Here is a 20421-nt window from a genome sequence, read left to right as displayed (position 1 = left end):
CGCAAAGCTAGTTTCAGCCGCCAAGCGAGAACCGCAGAGCGACAACCCGGGCACAGCGCTTTACGGCAGCGCTTCGGCGAGTTCTTGTTTCCACGTGGAGCGCCGAGAAGGAGGGGAAGGTCCGGTCTGGCCGCCATGAAACGACCTAGTAAGTACTGCAGCAGCTGTGGGAGTGCAGAAACTGGTGTGGGCTGGTTATGGACGTCGACCAATTGGTTAATAACCCACGACTGGAGAGACGCGGGGCTCCGTATAGAGTGTCCCTTCTCGGAGTTGCTTCGCGAGCCGCTCAGGCCAAAAGCGATCTAGAGCGATCGGGACGCCTGCTCTCCACAAGGAAAGGTTCAAATGATGGGGGAGAGCCGTCGAGAGGGGAGATTCTGCGTCTGTAGGAGGCGAAAGTGGGAGACGCATTTGTATGCAAAGGTAGAGAAGACTGCAGGCCCTCGTCGTAGGATGAGTGTAGAGTCATGCTCTCTGCAGGCACATATCTAGGCCAACCTTACCCATCCTGAACTCCAGATGCGTTAGACTGCTACAGTGCCCATCTTCCCTAGTCAGCAGAGCCACGAGGGCTCGAGATTGGAGAAGTCTGTTGGTAACATTATGGCTTGCCTGCGTTGCCCCAGAAAGCTGATGCAAAACTGAGTAGCAACAAGCAAAGTAAAATTCTAATCAGAGTCTAGAAATGCAGCCCTATTCGCACTTCTTAATCTTGATTTTCTAAGGGTTTCATTGGTATGACTTCTGAACATGAACTTGTGCCTCAAACAGGGAGGAGTTGATTATATCTCTACTTGCACTGGTGAGTTCTGGCTGTTTAAAAGTTTTGGCCAATGAATGGAAAAGCTTGTAATCTTAAAACCTATGCAACGAAGGGGAAAAATCATTGGGAAAAAGCCAAGGATATTGTATACCATGTCAATCAAACATTTATCTGTGTTACTTTAATGACAATAAGCAGTTGTGACTAATCCAAAGTGAAGTCAGTGAGACTTAAATTTTAAGTACTGTGGAACCAGAAAATATTACATTCCTAATCATAGTGTGTGTGTGTGTGTTTACCCTAATATCAGAGCATAAGACCAAGCAAATTTCATGATGCTGCTGCCTGGAAAAATGCTTAGGGTACCTAAGTAATCTGGGCCTGTGCAGGCATTCTCCTTCCTACTTATTAAATTCCATCTCTGGATTCATAGTTGTGGAGGAGTAGTTTGGCACGCATTTCACTTGTTAGATATATGGTGATAGAATTTAACTTTTGGCATTTTTGCCTTTCAGAGTTGAAGAAAGCTAGTAAACGCATGACCTGCCACAAACGTTATAAAATACAGAAAAAGGTAAGTGTGTATTTTGAATTAATTCCTGCTTAACAAATGTGGAGTAAGATTGATGCTAAGCTATCTGCTTTTCATAATCTGCAGTTAGTACAAATATGTAACATACGTGTGCAACTTTTTGAGGAGTGAATGTCGTACTGAGGGCTTTTACCCACAATTCAGTTAAAGTGCACTCCACTGCCTGCAAGCACAGAAAAATAAACAAGTATAGATTTTGCTGTTCCCATTGTGAATCCTAGTTGTCTCTATCCTAGCTTGCAACCAGAGAACAGCTTCCTTGTTTCACATACAGGGAGGACTGCCCCCCCCATCCCATTTCTCAATCACACAGCCAGTGGAAAATTCCTCTGCTGATATCAGCACTGCTGTGATTGGTGTTGTTTTGACAGATGGCATTTGAGCCATTTGTCAAAACTCACCCACCCCCCTTCGAAGCCCTGCCATTTCTCAATCCCGGATATGAGTTGCCAGATAACAGGATGGGAGAGATGACAGTTGAAGACTCTTTACCTGCCAGGATTCTGATTCCATGAATCTGCTGTTCCATAAGCTTGGAGATCTAGGAGGTTTGAAAAGGCTGTCCCCCTGCTGTACCTGCCACCTCTCCTAACCCTGGCAGCTGGTTTTAGCGGTATAATTCTTGCTTCAAGAATTTTTGGTTCAAGATTCCTTCATCTTCCATTTTCCTTCTTGAATTCCTGCTGTCTTCAGTTTAATAACCCTATTTGTCATCATCAGTTACCTTCAGAAAGGAGTAGAAAACTGCCATGATTTCCTTACCTTTTTTTGTTATAACATTGAATAACAATACAGAATTGTTTTAAATCAGAAGTCCCAAACTTTCTTGGTTCATGACACCCAATAGTATACGACAGACATTAATTATCACTGTGTTTCCCTCAAAAATTTAAAATATCCTGCAATGCCCCTGTGAATTCACTGGGATGCTATTGTGCGCAGTTTGGGAACCCTGCAGTTTTAAGCTAATGTTTTTAGAATTCATGATTGGGGGTAAGCTAATCATTATAGTTTATGTCACACTTTTGATAAGTAAAGGTTAAAAAGGAGGAGTGAACAAGTAAGAAAAAGTGTTAAAGCTCCAAAAATTAGAATAAAACTAGTATTTTGTATAGCATCCATAGCCAGCTCAAAATAGTAAACATAAGGTACATTCAGATCCAAATTTGTGTGCCTTTCTTCTGTTTTCATTGCAAGATATACTTATGTCCAATTGTCTGCAACATCTGCATTCTGATAATTAATGCCCACCGTATTTAATAAGATGTGTCCCTTACAGACTAAGCATGTAGCACAGGCAATGTTGAAGTATTTATATGAAGAGGAAAGGTGGATGAAAAATTCTCGAAAATCTTTAATAGCAAAAGAGGGCCACTGTTTTATAGGTACGAGAACACAATAGAAAACTCCGAAAAGAAGCCAAGAAACATGGGCACAAAAAGCCAAAGAAAGATCCTGGAATTCCCAATACTGCCCCATTTAAAGAAGAGGTTCTTCGGGAAGCTGAACAAAGGAAGCGACAGGTAAAACAGCTTAAACTTTGGCATGTAGTCATACATAATTGCACAATCATTTTTTATTAAGAGCAGAGCTGATATTTTCTGAGCACATATCGGGAATTTTAAGACCATTATTCCATGTTTGCTGGGATTATAGGAAATAGGATTTTGTAAATCCTTGTATATCTGCTAAATTAAAACGTATCTATGCCACCTGTCGTGCATGATATACAAAATACTGTACAGTGAAATGCAGTAACCAGATAAACACTAGAAGAATGGCCGTAATTCGTTTTAGAGCAGGACCAGGAGGTTCTGACTGTCACAATGTAAAAGAACATGTTCGTATTTTGTGTTAATAGCGTGAAGAATTGAAACAGAAGCAAAAACTTGCTCGGCAGAAGGAACTAGAAAAGAAACGTAACCAACAAGCAAATAAAAAGGATGCTAGTGATGAGGTATGAATTTCTAGGAAAGCTCTACATTCAGATTATGCTGACCACAGGAGAGAAATATTCCATCACCTTTATTTCTTTCAGAATAATTGTACCCTGAGCCTCTGCATTTGCACCTGTGTACATAGTCATGGGGGAAGAGTGATCCAGCCCATGGCTGCTCCAGAGTGAAGTACAGCAAGGCTCAGTCCTCTCCCTCATGTTGTTTAGTATCTATTTGAAAATGCTGTGGGAGGTTATCCTTCAATTTGGAGTGAGGTATCATCAGTGCATGAATTGATTCTGTTCAAGTCTTGAACCAGTGTCTGCAGGCTGTAGGGCAGCCCTTCTCAACTTTTTGACCTTGGAGGAACCCTTGAAAGATTTTCCAGGCCTCGGGGAAACCCTGCACATTCAGGCTCAAAGATAGGCCAGAAGTTACAAAATCATTGTATTCGTTTCATGTGTAGGCTCGTATATATGCATTAACAGTGTTCTTAAACTAAAAATAAAGAATGTAACTTACCTCTTTAATATGAAGTTGCCTGAATTTGAAATAATTTTTTAAATAAATCATGATCTGCCAGGGAACCCCTAGTGATCTCTTATGGAACCCTAGGGTTGCATGGAACCCTGGTTGAGAAACCCTGCTGTAGGGACTAGATGGGGAAAAACAAGCTCAGACTAAACTAGCAAGATGGAAGTGCTGGTTGTCTAAGCGCCTGGGCTGTCTGGAAATATTGCATCCTGTGGTTGTTCTAGATAGGGTTCCATTCCCCCTGAAGGAGCAAATCTGTGACTTGAGGATCCCCCTTGATTTATGGGTCAGGGGGCCTTTGTCCAGCTTCAGCTGATGCACAAGTTACAGCCTGTTCTGGACCAGGAAGCCTTGGTGACAGTAACTCATACCCCGATTACTACGTGACAGGATTCCTGCAATACACTCAACATGGTGCTGCCTTTACAGACAATGTGCTGCAACTGAGTCCACAATACAGTAACTAGACTGCTTGCACTGAAGATCCATCATTGCAGAGTGGCACCTATTTTGGAGGTGCTGCACTGATTGCCAGTAGACTTTGGAGCCCAGGGCAAAATGCTGATTATTACCAATAACGCTGTATACAGTGTGGCACTGAGTTATATCAGGGATTTGCTCACCGTGATCCTCTTTGAGTATCTAGATAGGACCTACTTAAGGTTCCACCCCCATGGGAAGTAAGGAGGAAAGGAATAGGCCAGAAGGCAGACCTTCTCTGTAATAGCCCCTGTGCAGTAACACATACTGCCCCCAAGGAATGCTTGGCCCCTTCCCTTTGCTGTTTCAGAAGGCACTGAGAACCATTCCATTTTAGTGGACCTTTGGCTCCTAATGAGGAATTGTGGGTAGCCATTTAGTTTTACATTTTATGTTGTGTTTCAGTTGGTTAAGAAGGGTATTAGTTGGACTAGCTTACCATGTTGTGCACACTGCAGAGTCCATGGATTGGGGTGGTATATAAACGCTGCAAAATGAATGAACTTTTATCATTGCTCCCTATTAATATGAATGATATTAGATTCCTAGTTTCTAAATTTTCTTCTGATTTTTACATCTCTTATTTTTAGAAATCAACCACAAAGCCAAAAACAAAATCCAACCAGCAGGTAGAAAAAAATTCAAAGAAATCATTTTGTGGCGAGTTAAAAAAGGTGAGAAAGTTTTTTCCCCCTCAGATTCATACTTGTTTCAAAGATTTGCATTTCTTTTGAGACATTTTACAGATAAAAGAAACATTATATATGGAAAGGCTATTCTCTTTATTTTTAAAAGAGCTATTAGTTTGACAACTTATAATAGCTTAAGAGTTGCTTTGTTGCTTCTGTTCTCTGAGAAAAGACATTTAATGAAGATCTTCAGTATCCTAAGTCTAAAGTTACATCTGTGGAAATGCTTGTTATATCTTTCTTTTCTTCCAATATCTAGAAGTTTTAGCTGCTTTATAAATTTCTAAAATCATAAATTATATTTCTTTCTTGATAGTAATTATTTAAACTATTCAACATTGCATCCAGTATGATCTCTTGCCAGTGAAATGGAAACATTGGCAGAATATCTTCCTCTCTGTTTCGTCTTTGTGTCCCCCTTCCCCCTACCCTAGAGCAAATGGAGGATTTAGGGAAGGAGAGAACAAGGGGAGGTCCCACAACCAGAGCAGAAGACCATTTTTTTTTTTCTACATACTGCTTTTTAATATATGACGGGAACTGGAGGGCGGGCCATCTTCGGGGAAGACGCCCCCGGTGTTTGTTACCAGTGGCGTGTTCCAGCCCTCCGAGTTCAGACCCGGGCCCTGGACAGCAGATCCTTGAGGGCCCTGGTCTCCGGCTGCTGCTGCTTAACGCCAGGTCAGTCAACAACAAAGGCCCCCTCATATGCGATTTGATCGCAGAGGAGGGGGCAGACCTGGTGTGTATCACTGAAACCTGGCTGGGCTCAGAAGGGGGGGTAGCCCTCTCGGAAATGTGCCCAGCTGGGTTTCGGGTGTGGCACCAGCCGAGATACCAGGGTAGGGGAGGAGGGGTGGCTGTTGTCATCCAAGAGTCTCTTGTGGCCTTCAGGGGCCCTTCCCCACAAGTTGCCGGGTGTGAGACCCTGTTCTTCAAGTTGGGTTCTCGAGAACAGCTGGGAGTATTGCTACTGTACCAGCCCCCCTGCTGCGTAGCAACCTCCCTGCCTGAGCTGCTGGAGGCTGTCTCGGGTTTGGTGGTGGAACTCCCCAAACTTATGGTTTTGGGGGACTTCAATCTGCCTTCCCTGGGGCATGCCTCAGAGGCAGCTCGGGAGTTCATGGCTACCATGGCAGCCATGGGCCTGTCCCAGATCATTCGGGACCTGACTCGAGACAGTGGTCTCACTCCGGACTTGGTCTTCTTGTTGGAGCAGTGGCAACGTGATCTGAGGGGAGAGCTGCATCTATCCCCATTGTCATGGTCAGATCAAGCCCTGGTGGCCCTGAGATTCTCTTATGCCGCTCTGCAGGGAGGCAGGACCCATTCGATTGGCCTGCCCCTGGCAACTGATGGACCCAGTGAGGTTTCAGAGGGAGCTGGGGGAGGTGCCCAGGGATCTGGTGCACGGTCCAATGGAGGCCCTGGCTGCTGCATGGAACAGGGAAGTGGCCGGGGCCATGGACAGGATCGCGCCTGTGCGGCCTCTCTTGCCTCATCCAACCCGACACTCCCCGTGGTTCACGGAGGAGCTGAGCATTTTGAAGAGGCTTAAGAGACTCCTAGAGCGCCGCTGGAGGAAGACAAAGACCGAATCCGACCAAACACAAGCTAGGGCCACTATTAAGGCCTACCTTGTGGCGGTAAGAGCGGTGAAACGGCAGTATTTCTCTGCTCTTATTGCATCCGCAGATTGCCGTCCAACGGTCCTGTTTAAGATCACACGTACCCTTTTGGGGAAGGTGGGCCCAGTGACCCACCTACAGGGCTGTGCGGAAGAGTTTTCTGAGCATCTGCAGGATAAAATCACTCGGATCCAGTCTAAGTTGGACTCCATGCGTGAAGCAGGGTCTGTGGAGATACCGAGGGAAGGTTTTAGCCTTGTTATCTGGGAGCAGTTTGATCCGGTTGGACCTGAGGAAGTGGACAGGATCCTCCGGATTGTGAATGCCACCACCTGTTATTTAGATCCATGCCCCTCCTGGCTGGTGAAGGCAGCTCGGGAGGTGACGTGTGGTTGGGTCCAAGCGATGGTAAATACATCCTTGAGGGAGGGGGTGTTCCCGGTCGCCTTTAAGGAGGCACTGGTGCGCCCCCTCCTCAAGAAGCCATCTCTGGACCCAACTGTGCTGGACAATTTTCGTCCAGTCTCCCACCTCCCCTTTTTAGGGAAGGTGGTTGAGAAAGTGGTGGCGTTACAACTCCAGAGGGTCCTGGAGGAAACGGATTATCTGGGCCCCTTTCAGTCAGGTTTCAGGCCAGGATATGGGACAGAAACTGCATTGGTCGCACTTATGGATGATCTCTGGCGGGAGCGGGATGGAGGCAGTGCATCCATCCTTGCTCTCCTTGACCTCTCAGCAGCTTTCGATACCATTGACCATGGTATCCTTTTGGGACGGCTCAGGGAGTTAGGGGTGGGCGGCGTAGTTCTGCGCTGGTTCACCTCCTTCCTCCAGGGCCGGTCCCAGTCGGTGGTGATAGGAGAGGAGAGATCAAGCCCTCGACCCCTCCATTGTGGGGTGCCGCAGGGTTCAGTTCTCTCTCCTCTCTTGTTTAACATCTACATGAAACCACTGGGTGAGATCATCCATCACCACGGGTTGAGGTATGATCAGTATGCTGATGATACCCAATTATACATCTCTATCCCCGGTGAGGTAAGTGATGCAGTGACTGCCGTTTCTCGGTGCCTGGGGGCTGTGGGGGTCTGGATGGGGAACAACAGGCTTCAACTGAACCCTGGTAAGACGGAGTGGCTGTGGGTTGATGGGGCTTCATCTTCCGGGAAACTCTCATCTTTAGTTCTGGATGGGGTTGCACTGCCCCAGACAGACTCAGTGCATAATCTGGGGGTTCTCCTGGACTCATGACTCCTGCTCGAAGAGCAGGTGGCAGTCGTGGCCAGGAGGGCCTTTGCGCAACTTGTGCGCCAGTTACGCCCATTCCTGGATCGTGAAGCCCTCCGAACAGTCACTCATGCCCTGGTTATCTCCCATATAGACTACTGCAATGTGCTCTACATGGGCCTACTCCTGAAGAGTATCCGGAAGCTTCAGCTGGTCCAAAATGCAGCCGCATGGGCTATTTTTGGTGCACCTAGGTGGGCACATATAACACCGTTGCTGCGCGAGCTGCACTGGGTGCCAGTTTGCTTCAGGGTCCAATTCAAGGTGTTGGTTATTACCTTTAAAGCCCTACGTGGCATGGGGCCAGGTTACCTGAGGGACCGTCTCATCCCCATTACATCGGCTCGCCCCACCCAATCATCCAGAGAGGGCATGTTACGGACCCCATCCATAAGAGAATTTCATCTGGCGGGGTCCAGGAAGCAGGCCTTCTCTGTGGTGGCCCCCGCTCTCAGGAATATCTTGACCCCGGAGGTGAGGCAGGCCCCTTCTCTCCTGACCTTCCAGAAGGCCCTGAAGACCTGGTTTTGCCGTCTCGCCTGGGGTGAGAAAGGGAATAACCATTCTTGGGGATGGCTCGCACCCTAGAGTCCCTCGCACCAGCCTGGATTTTCCATTTCTCTTGGATTTGATTTATTTATTTGGTTTTATTATAATTGTTTTATGTGATTTTAATGTTTATGTTTTATGGGGAATTTTATTGTAAACCGCCCAGAGTCCTTCTTCTGGGGGAGATGGGCGGTGGCTAAATATGAGAAATAAAATAAATAAATAAATAAATAAATATTAGAAGGCAAAAAAATTACAGTGGCAAAAGTATTCTAAATATATTCGAAAATATTTTCTTTCCATTACTGTTTTCAAAACTTAAGAGAAGTTTTGAAGATGTTTTCAAAACTTGAGAAGTTTTGAAGATGTTCATATTTTTATATCATACTTTTTATAAAGGCACTTGTGGTTAGTTTAATTTTATATTTGAATGTTTCCAGCATCTTTTTTTTCAGTATGGTTTCTACTAAGAATACCATGTGTTTGATATGGCTCTGAAAACAATGGAAAATTAAGTCCTCAAAGAATGTTGTATTCAATTTGTTGGAGAAGCTTTTTTAAGTCCATTTGAATTACTCTTTTAAATTAGCTTGGTACCAGAATAGTGCTGGGAATGTCATGATTCAGAAGCTTTCAAATGTAAATTAATCCTATGGCCTCAAATGCCTAATGGTTCTTTATTACTCTTTAGGTGATTGAGGCTTCAGACGTAATACTTGAAATCTTGGATGCTAGAGATCCTCTAGGTTGTAGATGTCCACAGGTTGAACAACTTGTTGCTCAGTCTGATGGAAGGAAAAAAATACTTTTGGTTTTAAATAAAATGGGTAAGTAAAATGAGTAACACTTCTTTACTCTACAGAAACTTTCCAGCTTTCCATAGGCCAATTAAGTCCAGTGATTTAAAGTTCTCTTGTGTAAAATTTAGAGATGAAAATAAGAGACTGGTCCATTTTGCTTAAATGCTGGTAGAGGCTGGATTGGCTTGTATTTAAGCTGTAAAGCTTGATTATGTTGTTAATCACGTTATCTGCCATTTAAATAATTCTTCAGTAGGATGTGAGCTGTGAGGAAGCCACAGAAACTTGCTGACCTGTATCTGGAGACTGTCAGATCCAACTCTGAGCTCACTGTTCTTGCTAAGGAGGCATAGCTGATTGTAGTAGTTCCCATCCTGTGTCTTTAAAAACAGCTGGATTGCACCCACACAGTGTTTTTATCCTGTGAAAATCTTCACAAGCATTTTGCCTTCTAAGCAGCTGGAAGGCATTTGGGGCATTATTCCCACTTAGTGGGTGGTCCTGTGTTGAAAGAAACTGAAATAAAGCTGACTATGGAAAGGCTTTTATTAAAAGTATTGGTTAAAGTGTGCTTTATTCTGTTCTGCTGAATTTAAACTTCAGATTTGTATTGATCTGCCTGGATGTATATGTCAAGCTCAGAATATATCTAGTTTGCTAAAGAGTTTAGAATTGTCTCTGGAGGGGAATTGTCTATGTATTACTGTCAATATCCTGTGGAGCATGGTACTTTAGAACTTAAAGTACCAGTGTTGCTCACAGGGAAGAATGTTTTATATGTTAATCAAGTAGCCATATGAAAAATAGCAACCATTTTGGCTGCTAGGGGGTTATTTTTGTGTGTGGTTAGTATCTTATAATCTGTTGATTGCACAATAAAGTTAATTATTTAATAAGTTTTACTGGTTCCAATACTTCTTAAGAACTATTGTGATAGTTACCATTTCTAATAGGTTCAAGCTGGGCAGCTTCATGAAGTAGATGAATAATGTGCCTCTAATACTTTTGAGAAACATGTGCTGTATTCCAGGCTAAATCTAAATCCAGTAAAGTAGAATCTTATTGCACCTTATCTTATTGTCAGTTTAATTTGAACAGTTTGTTAGGGTTTGTGGGTAATAGGACTTTCTGTGTGAAAGAAGCAGAAATAATGCAACCTACAAGTCTTGGACATTAATTTCTATTAAAAATTGCATCAGAATAAGACATGGAGTAATAATTCATCTTTCTTGCTACAAACAGGCAGAAGTGCTCTTTATATGGTATACCTCTAATTATCCTCCAAAACTTTAGAGCTGTGTTTCTCAACCTTGGCCGGTTTAAGATGGGTGGACTTCAACTCCTAGAATTCTCCAGCCAGCCATGCTGGCTGGGGAATTCTGGGAGTTGGAGTCCGCCCATCTTAAATCGGCCAAGGTTGAGAAACACTACTTTAGAGAGCAACAGATTACAGGTAGCTGTAAATAGTTGTCTATATTTAGTGAGTAGCCCACAAATGCTGATGATATAAAAGCCATAACACACTGTCTTTTTAGAAGTAACCATGAAAGGCATGAGGAATCTGGTAGCATCTTTTCTGACTAACAGATTTTACTAAAAGACAAATGTTTTTTGTGAGCTGCAGCTTACTTTATCAGATGCCTTTTAATAAAATTTGTTAGTCGGAAAATGTGCTACCAGATTCCTTCTGATTTTTTGCCCCACAGACTAACACAGTTCTCTTACAATGTCTGAAAAGCATGTATCATCACGCAACAGCAAAATATTTTTTACAGCCAAGCTTCTGTATGCCTTTTCTCCCAGATCTGATACCAAAAGAAAACTTAGAGGATTGGTTAAGTTATTTAAATAAAGACCTTCCAACTATTGCTTTTAAATCTGCAATGCAGATAAAAGACAAAACTGTGGTAAGAATATATTTTCCTGTCTTTTGTAATGCTCCAAAGTGTGTTGTTTTTATAATATTATAAACAATTGATAAAAGTCTAAAGATAAGATGAAATCATTTCCTCCTATTTAATAAAGCTGATTAAATTAGCATTCCTGAACATGGAGAGATCATAAACTCTGTAGAGGTAAGTATGAATAGATTGTAGTACCACTTAACTATCATACATTCTTCCAGAGCATCCTTAAATAGGCCATTCAGAGTATTGAATCCAATAATTCTACCAGTGGACTTTCCATGCCCTGCTTGACTACATCCTCTGAAGGCGAGTCCCCTGCTTGACTACATCCCCTAAAGGGGAGTCATTGGGAAATTGATTCCACTATCATACTACCATTACTGTTAGGTGGAAAAAAGCTTTATTTTGATTCCACTATCATACTACCATTACTGTTAGGTAGAAAAAAGATTTATTTTGATTTGAAATGAGCAAGGGTGCTAGTATTACCAGACAGAAAATTGTAGTTATACTTCCTCTGTTGTGTTGATTGTTTCCTCCTTAATAACTAAAATTCTTTGACTAAAAAACTCCACTGTGATCATCTAGTGCTAAAAAGCATTCCTCTGTAAATTCCCTCTGTAAATAAATGATGGGGGCTATGCAAGATTCTGAAATCTTCAACATTATACAGAGAGTATAGAAAGAATAAAACCCGAGGCTTGAACCAAATTAGGGGCAAAGGGGAGAGGGTATCATATAAAATAGTTTTGGGGTTTTTATCACTATATTTAAAAATGCATTATCTAGGGTTTTGTGCCTTCCCATTTTATTCATAATACTCTGACATATTTAGCAAGTTGATGTCTAAAATTTCAGTAATATTTTTTTGAAGATTCTTAAAAGTTATGTTTTTCTTGATTAAATGAGTTTTAATTGAGGCACTTGTTATTAGAATTTAACATCTAGTAATAAAGGTTTTTTTAGTGGTAAAATATACACCTTTTAAAACAGTTTTTGTTGTAAACTTTTCCTATTTTATCCTATAGCAATTGAAGAAATCATGGCAAATACCACTAAAGATGGAATGTTGTTCTGCTTTGTGTTTAAATAAAAATCCATAAATTAATTTCTCTCTTTTACTGATTTCATGGCTTTATTATAATTGATCCTTTGACTCAAATTCTTCTTTTAGTTAAAAGCTACTTTTAACTTGTCAGGCTTTGTTTGCCACATGGCTGTATCCTTGTTGAAATATATTTCTCTGTGAAATTGATACTCTGCTGATCTGAAATCTTAATTTAAATTTACAGCAAGAGAAAAAACATACCAAAAAACGTAGTGCATATCTAGACTTATCACGAGCAAACAAATGCTTTGGGAGTCAGTGCCTCCTGAAACTTCTTCAAGGATATGGTATGACTAAAGATAAGGTTATACAGGTTGGCGTGATTGGTAAGTTTGCCTTGTCCATATAGGGTTTGATGAATTGTGGTACACACTTGTATATAATAAGAACTGCTATGGAAATGGGATGCTTGAAAAATGTACATAAAATATTACAGTTGATCACATTATACTATTTTTTATGCTGAGGATGCCTGCTCAGTTATAATACTGGAGTGAGAAATGAGGATATATGCTTTTGTCTTAGTCTCATTGTGAAGACTTCAGATCCAACTCTGATCTTGCTCTATAGTCAGCTTTAAAAACCTAATTGGCTCTAGATATACTAACAGATATTTTCAGAGAATGGAGCATTGTCCAAAATCAGAAAATGGCAATGTACCTGTAGAAATTTCTTTTCTTCTACCCAGACCCTGTTGTGTTTCAAACTTAAAGAACAGACAAATGAGAGGAAGAGGAGACTGAAAGAGGAATCCAGTCTTCTCTGAATAAATTGTTTTTCTGGAATATCAGATTATTTAAAGTGGCATTCCTAGAGTATAAGATAATTTGAAGATGCTGTATTTACATTCAGATGTGATGTGGAACTTCAGATAGAATCTTACCCATCTAAATCTCTGCTTTTCAAAATAATCCACTTCATGTTAATCTTATAAGAGTTTTCTGTTTTGTTTTGTGATGGGCTTTAGGTTTTCCAAATGTGGGGAAAAGCAGCATAATCAATAGTCTGAAAGAGGTACGCGCCTGCAACGTGGGACCAGAGAGAGGCCTAACAAAGTTAGTTTGTTTTAGTAAAGCAGTGTGGTACAAAGCACACACTTGCACACCCACACATAGGAGGATAGTGGGTTGGTCCTTCTGGGTCCCTTAAGCAACAGTCCCTCAGCCCTTAGCCCACAATCTTCCCTGTTGAACCCTCCTATAATCCTGGAGAGAGTCGTCTGTCCAGTCACTCCCACCACCCACTCTTTTTACACAGAGAATTTCCTTCTGCATATCTGTCAGGAGAAAAATAGTGGAAAACCTTATTACATTAGCTTTTCCTACCTAGTCTGCAGTTTATAGAGTGGCCAGAACTTGCAGCAGGTGTACACAGAATAAATTAGATTAATCCATAATATAAATGTTATTAAAACATCCTAATTTTTTAAATAAAGAATTTTACCTAGATAGCTATTTCCTTTAATAGCTTCTTTCAGAGCTGTTCTCCAGTCCCTCTCTGGGTTGGTCATATTTCATACCCAGCTGTAGCTGGCTTTTTGTGGATTACTGCATCCCATTTTTTCTGCCGTTTGCTTCCTCAAGGTCCTGGTTGTGCATGTGCATGATTCATTCCAACCATTGTGTGTCTGTTCTTTTTAAGGTGCATACAAGCCGTGCACATTGACAAACATGTCAAGATGTTGGATAGTCCCTGTATAATTGCAGCACCTTCGTGCTCTGCTCTAGCTCTAGCACTGAGAAGTATCACGCATGCTGAGAGCCTAATTGATTCAGTAGATGCTATTCTGAAGCACTGCAGGAAACAGCAGGTAAAGATACTGTACAGTTTCACAGTTTGTAGCCATTTTATGAGCTTTTGATAAAACCGTTTGCTATACTTTGGTACAGGATTTGAGCAATGCAACTCGATGACACTATTCATTTATCTGGCATGTCAGTGAAATGAAATTTGACTCTGAGATAAACTGTGTTGTTATTGTGTTGATTATATTTACAATAGAAGAGAATATTTATATGCTACTTACACAATAGAAGAGGATATGATTATATTTAATGTGCCACCATTTAGGCAAGTGAGAAATGAGGATATTTGCTATGTCATACTGTTACAGTGACGACATGAGATCCAACTCTGATCTTGCTGTATGCTTAAATGGTGCCTTTCGACCCAGCTTTATGTTATTTTTTTTCCACACCAGAAAAGCAGTGGCTCGCATAGATGTACTGGAGCAGAAGCAGGCAACCCTGGCTGTGGACAGTTCGAAATTATGTAGGAATTTCTTCATTCAAGAGGAAGTTCTGAGAATATAATATTTGAGGGGGCTTTCTGTTGTTCTAGGTCATGTTACACTATAACATCCCAGACTACAGGAATTCTCTGGAGTTTTTAACTCTGCTTGCTCGAAAGAGAGGAATGTTGAAAAAAGGTGGTCTTCCTAATACAGAAGGTGCAGCTAAGTTATTGCTCTGGGACTGGACAGGGTAAATATTTAGTCATTTACTTACAATAAAATAAGCTCCTTTGCTGTAGTAGATTTTTTACTCAGATAAGATCAGTAAATTTATTGCGCATTTGTTTGAATTCTGAGTCAGATTGTTGTTCCCTCTAATACAATATGGCTTGTTTTAGCTGTCTAAAACCTTAGAGGTAGGGGATAATCTCTTGTATATCTGCTAGGGATTAAGTCTGGGATTTTCCCATGCAAAATGTATATTATTGAATCCTAAATACTCAGGCAGAAACAAGGCCACTTATTTACAGTGTTAAGTATATTTTTCATGCCATGCTATGATGGAAAAGTAGTATTACAGTAAACTTTATCTGAAACTTTCTGTACAGTATTTTTTTTCCTCAGATAACAACTGAGAGCTAGTAAGATTGTGGCAAAGAGGTGTTTGGAGATACTGATTTAAAATGGGACAAAGAGTGACTTTGTATGGGATGTTTAAAAGGTTCTGTAACAATCAAAAACCTTTGTTATGTTTGTAAGTTGTAGGCCAGGCAACTTGGTATGTGTGTGAAAACATAAACTGAAAAGCATTTTGGGGTAACTGCTTCAAAGAACCTTGAAGCAAATTTATGTTGTGCATTCATTCACTTCTTTTGTAGTGTTAATGATAGATGAAGATATATCACAATTTGTAAACTGCCCAGAGTTGCTTGGAGTTGGGTACCATATAAATATATCATTACTGTTATTTTATTGTTATATAGCAAGCCCAAGAGTTTGAAGTGTGTGTGTGTCTATGTATCAAGCCCATGGGTTGAAGATGTACAGGTAATCCGCATTTAGTGACTGCAGTTGGTTCCAGCGACTTGGTTGTTAAGTGGGCGCTAAGTGAAAATCACGTGACTATGACTGCTTATGATTTTCCTTCAGCTTTCCTTTGCTTCTTGCTACTTTCTTCAGCTGAACTGGGGTTCTTTCTTTCTCTTTGAGGACGTTTTGGTATGAGATAAATAAGCAAAATAATAGAGGTAGTCCTTGGGTAAGAACGGTAATTGAGACAGGAATTTCCATTGCTAAGCGATGCGGTTGTAAAGCACAATGGCAGTCCCCATTGCTTTTGTTAAGCAAGCATCACTGGTCATTAAGTGAGGACCTCTTCATGAGTTCCTGCCAGCTTCCAACAAGCAAAGTCAACGGGGAAGCTGGCAGGAAGTTGAGTCCCAGGCAGCTTGCAGGCCAGCAGGCAGGTAAGTTGCTGCTGTGGTGTAAGCACAGCTGGGCTATGGGTGGCTGCTGCTGGGGGCAGGAGGGCGTGCAAGCCGCCCTGAGCTCCGCTGCCCCTGTCACACCAAACTGACCTTTGCCGTCTTCCTCCCACTGGCTGCTGAATAGGTGTACCTGGCCTCACCCTTTGCAAGGCACAAAGGCCGTGGCGGAGCTCAGGGTGGCCTTCAGGGCAGAGATGGGTGGAGGGAGTTGAAGCGCTGCTGCGGTTGTATGTGTGGGGGGCTGCTTAGTGCCCGAATTTTGATCATGTGATTATGGGGGCGCTGTAACAGCCGTAACTTCAAAGACTGGTATGTATACTATTTGTTCAGTGCCGTCATAACTTCGAACAGTTGCTGAACGAATGGTGGTTAAGTGATGACTACCTGTACGCATGTTGCCTTTAATCTATATGTTGATGCTTAATTTAGAACTTGCAGGATGGATACCAAAGAATGAGAACACTAAGGGAGTTGCCAGGACAGTAATAAATCTTGGAAAAGGTTTATTACGAAATTGTCCTTGAATATACTTATAGTGTCAAAAGATATGACCCCAAACAGCCAGGTAAGCCCAAATGGTGGGGAAGGTTTCCAAAACTCTACTCACAAGAAAGCCAGGTAAAAGGGCAAATCTTATGCCCTTTTTCACCACTCCCTCACCCTTTGGAATGCTCACACCCTGGCCCTGGGTTAATTAACAAGAAGGAAATGAGTATTGTATGTACATTCATTGGAGAGGAAGGGATTACAAGAGAGTAAGCAGGCACACAGTGGGAATACACATCGAAAGGAATGCGCTAGCACCACTGTTTGCCTAGCACACAAGCAGCTTGGGAGGCAAACAAAATCCTTTAGTGTGAGACTGATTAGGGTCTGGTCAGTGTCAGGCAGTAGCTGCCAAGAGAAGGTTCTAATCCACTAGTTAAGGTAACAGAGCTGAGCTTATTAATTTCCAGTTAGCACTTCTTTAGGGAAGTGCTGTGCTGCAGAGAAAAGCAGCTCAGGAAGAGATAGTTCGTTTCAGCAGTCTGTCCATCCTGTGGGTGGGGGTGGGGGAGAAAAAAACCAAGCAGGCACTGGACAGTGCGATACCGTACTGACTGTCATGGTGAACATGTGACTGAGAGAGATGCTGCGAAGGTTGTGAATGCACATACTGGTCGCAAAGTTACTTTTTCATCACCACTGGAATTGCAAATGGACGTTGTCAGAGTCAGTCACTAAATGAGGATTACCTGTAGGTGTGTGTATATACAAAAAGCAAGCCCAAGAGCTTGTTCAGCTGTTTTATCTAAGTGAGGGGTTTTTATATTTCTGTTCAAGAGTAAAAGTCTCTTCTAAACTGCCTTTCTTTCAGTGCCAGAGTTAGTTACTATTCTCGACCTCCTGAACCATGGATTATGTCTCCACATCTTTCCAAGGAAGGGGTAGCAGCAATGCAAGAGGGTTTTAATTTTCAGGAACTGGAAGAAGATAACAAAAATACTGTAAAAGGTGAGGTTAGTGTACAAAACCCCTCTCTCATCTTATATACGTATAAGGGCAAAATCCAGGTCTTATTAACCTAGTGTCAATAACTGAAGAACTGAAATCAAGCTGGTTTACCTAATACAGAATAGCCTTTCCCGAGGCTGCCTTTGAATTCTGTGAAGAAAATAAATTGGCTACTATGTTGGATACATTTCAGGGAGAACAAAACTCAATCCTTCAGAGAGATCAGAATATGCCTCAACTTAATCCCCAAATTGCAGTCAGTTCACACAAGGTTGTTGTTAACTCTATTCTCCATTCACTGCTTTCTCCTAAATAAAATTATTTCCACATACTGCAAATAACTAAACATAACTAAGAATCTTTCCTTCTTACTGCTGTTCTGCTTGAAATGGCATATTCCCACTCTGATTGATCTATATTTGAAAACGCAAGTTTATGGTGCCATCATGTCTAATTGTCTCCTGAGCATTATGATTCATCAGGAGTTGTAAATGGATTTTGATTCCTGGTACTGGGAGGGGAGGGGAGGGGGTGGGGGGTAATAAGGCTTCCTTGTTTCAGTTTTTCAAGTCTCCTGTATGTAACATCTGACACTACGTTGGTGAATACCTGTTGTGGAAGGCTATCTCTAATTGCCTTTGCTGCTCTCCTCTCCCATGTTGCCTTGGGCAGCAAACCTGTTTGTTTAGGCCTACATGCTCAGCATTATTTTTTATTTAAGCTCTGTTTATAACATTTAAGGTAAAGGTAAAGGTTTCCCTTGACATTAAGTCCAGTCGTGTCCAACTCTAGGGGGCGGTGCTCATCTCCGTTTCAAAGCCGAAGAGCCGGCGTTTGTCCGTAGACAGTTCCGTGGTCATGTGGCCGGCATGACTACACGGAACGCCATTACCTGCCCGCTGAAGCGGTACCTATTAATCGACTCACATTTGCATGTTTTCAAACTGCTAGGTTGGCAGGAGCTGGGACTAGCAACGGGAGCTCACCCCGTCACGCGGATTCGAACCGCCGACCTTCCGATCGGCAAGCTCAGCAGCTCAGCGGTTTAACCCGCAGCGCCACCACGTCCCTGTTAACATTAACATTTGGGCAATGTTAAATCTGACAATGTTCAAAAAACTCCAGAGTTGTAATGGAGTTGGCTGGCTTTAGAAATGTGATAAATAAATATATTTGATAAATTAACCAGTAGGAATTTTCATAGCAAGAGAGATAGCTAATGTTCAAACGCTTTTTCTGTTGATATTGTATTAGTGCACCATTTATTTTTTTCCCATCAGTGAAAAATTAGCAGTCTTTGTGATTTGCAAACCATCTTGCTGATTCACAAATGGTCTTGCTAACAAACTCATAAGTGTTAGGCAGAATTCACGTCTATAGTGAAAGCATTCCATTGCCTAGAAACGAGGTGGTTTATCTTTTGGCAAAATGCCCTAGAAAGTTATGTCTGTTCAGTCAGTCCCTTAAGGAAGTATTTCTTTTTTAGCTAACAAATACCCTAATCAGGCAAGCACGATTGTCTTCCAATCTCCTGGCTTCACGGATGGCACCATTGAAGATAACGAACAGCCAGAGGAAGCTCTGGAACTAGAGACTGTGGAAGAAAATGATGAAGAATTAACTGAAGAAGAAGTTGAGGATGATGAAAGTGATCTTGAAGATGCAGAGGAGGTAACAGTTGAACTTCAAGGTGCCTAGGATGATGTCTGTGAGGTCTTTCCCTGAGAGAATTGTTTCACCTGTCAGCCAGGAGGAATAAATTTTGAGTTGTGTGCAAAGAAGGAAAAAGAAGTCCTGTTACACAAGGAGAAATCTGTTCAGGTGATACAGGGCTTCATTTGTAGTATTAAGCAATTTAAAATTATATTTGTGGATTCACCACACAGGTAATGAAGGGTGGAGATTTAGATATTTGAAACTCTTTATTAATACAGAATAGATTTCAGTTCCCATCTTTAAAATGGAGAACATCACTAACCTGGATTACATAGGAATGTGTGTGCACTGCATAAGAAATCAAGTTGTTCTGATTTTCCTACATCAGTACTGTCAATATAGGAATTTACATTATTAGTCATCTTGTTTCAGGAAAGTGACAGAATAATGAGTAGTCAAACACCCTCTGAAGAGTTGAAAGCAAAGAATGCCAATTGGAAAAAGTTACCTACAGGTATATATTAAACCTGCAAATTTCACAGGAGTAAATATTTAAATAAAACAGCACAAAATGTTCTGAACTTACATATTTTTTTTCTTCAGATGATAAACAACTCAAAACCAGTGACCTGGATGATGCCTATGACTTCAATACAGATTACATGTGAAGAAAATACTAGAAATTCTGAGTATTTTTCACATTCTGGAATGCATTCCTAATCTGTTAGTTTTTGCGGCTGCTGAACACCAGATTCTTGTAAATATTTAGAAATAGCAACTGATAAGGAAAGATAATTTCTGACTTAGTAAATTATATTCAGTAAATACTTTTATCACATGTATTGTGTTGATGTTATAATGATGAGGTAAAACCAGTGTTTTACAAAAGCAGAATGAAGTAACAATTCAGATTGTAATCTGTGGAGAGCTTGTGTGTTAGATAGAGCAAGTATGGATCATTAAGGGCTTTCTGATTTCCAAACCTGAAAAAACTGAACTGCATTGCAGAGTCCTATGGCGGAATGAGAATATTTCTTGATTTCTTGTTCTCCCTGTAATCTTATGCATCCCACTAAGATGAGGGTTAGAGCCTATAAAAGGAGAAGGAATAAATAGATGAAGATTGCTTCTTTCCTGAATTCTGCACTTTTCAGAATTCTGTAGCCTGAGCTCCAACTTAATGCTGCATAACAATGCTTGTGTTAGGGAAAATATAGGAAAACATAATAATGTAGTTTCCTAAGAAAATGTGTGTGCACTTAGAAAATCTATCCAAA

General features: G+C 41.5%; 1 protein-coding gene and 1 non-coding gene across 3 annotated transcripts; both read left to right on the top strand.

Moving 5' to 3' along the window:
- Nucleotides 1-36: 36 nt before the first annotated feature.
- On the top strand, nucleotides 37-19983 carry GNL3 (G protein nucleolar 3). 2 transcript variants are annotated; one of them, XM_063291895.1, is made up of 15 exons: nucleotides 37-148; nucleotides 1282-1340; nucleotides 2744-2881; nucleotides 3220-3315; nucleotides 4900-4983; nucleotides 9151-9286; nucleotides 11063-11166; nucleotides 12459-12600; nucleotides 13242-13329; nucleotides 13916-14084; nucleotides 14615-14757; nucleotides 17352-17488; nucleotides 18975-19159; nucleotides 19577-19658; nucleotides 19748-19983. In XM_063291895.1, the coding sequence occupies exons 1-15, from the start codon at nucleotides 136-138 to the stop codon at nucleotides 19810-19812; spliced, it is 1641 nt and encodes a 546-aa protein (XP_063147965.1). In that variant the 5' UTR covers nucleotides 37-135; the 3' UTR covers nucleotides 19813-19983. The 2 variants fall into 2 exon arrangements, with proteins under 2 accessions (XP_063147965.1, XP_063147964.1); XM_063291894.1 differs by lacking the exon at nucleotides 37-148 and adding an exon at nucleotides 699-805.
- LOC134492614 (small nucleolar RNA SNORD19) lies at nucleotides 9521-9597 on the top strand. Its single transcript, XR_010067490.1, has one exon. It is a non-coding gene; the product is annotated as a small nucleolar RNA SNORD19 (small nucleolar RNA).
- Nucleotides 19984-20421: the final 438 nt, after the last annotated feature.

The sequence above is a fragment of the Candoia aspera genome, chromosome 2 (genome assembly GCF_035149785.1).
Source record: "Candoia aspera isolate rCanAsp1 chromosome 2, rCanAsp1.hap2, whole genome shotgun sequence".
Lineage (NCBI taxonomy): Eukaryota > Metazoa > Chordata > Lepidosauria > Squamata > Boidae > Candoia > Candoia aspera.
This window is presented reverse-complemented; position numbering and strand designations above follow the sequence as displayed.

What these genes read in the sequence shown, in the direction of transcription:
- GNL3 (XM_063291894.1), top strand. Translation starts at nt 754, where the DNA reads ATGAACTTGTGCCTCAAACAGGGAGGAGTTGATTATATCTCTACTTGC. An exon ending in TTTGTGGCGAGTTAAAAAAG is followed by an intron (nt 4,984 to 9,150) that starts GTGAGAAAGTTT and finishes ATTACTCTTTAG; the next exon opens with GTGATTGAGGCTTCAGACGT. An exon ending in TTGCTCTGGGACTGGACAGG is followed by an intron (nt 14,758 to 17,351) that starts GTAAATATTTAG and finishes CCTTTCTTTCAG; the next exon opens with TGCCAGAGTTAGTTACTATT.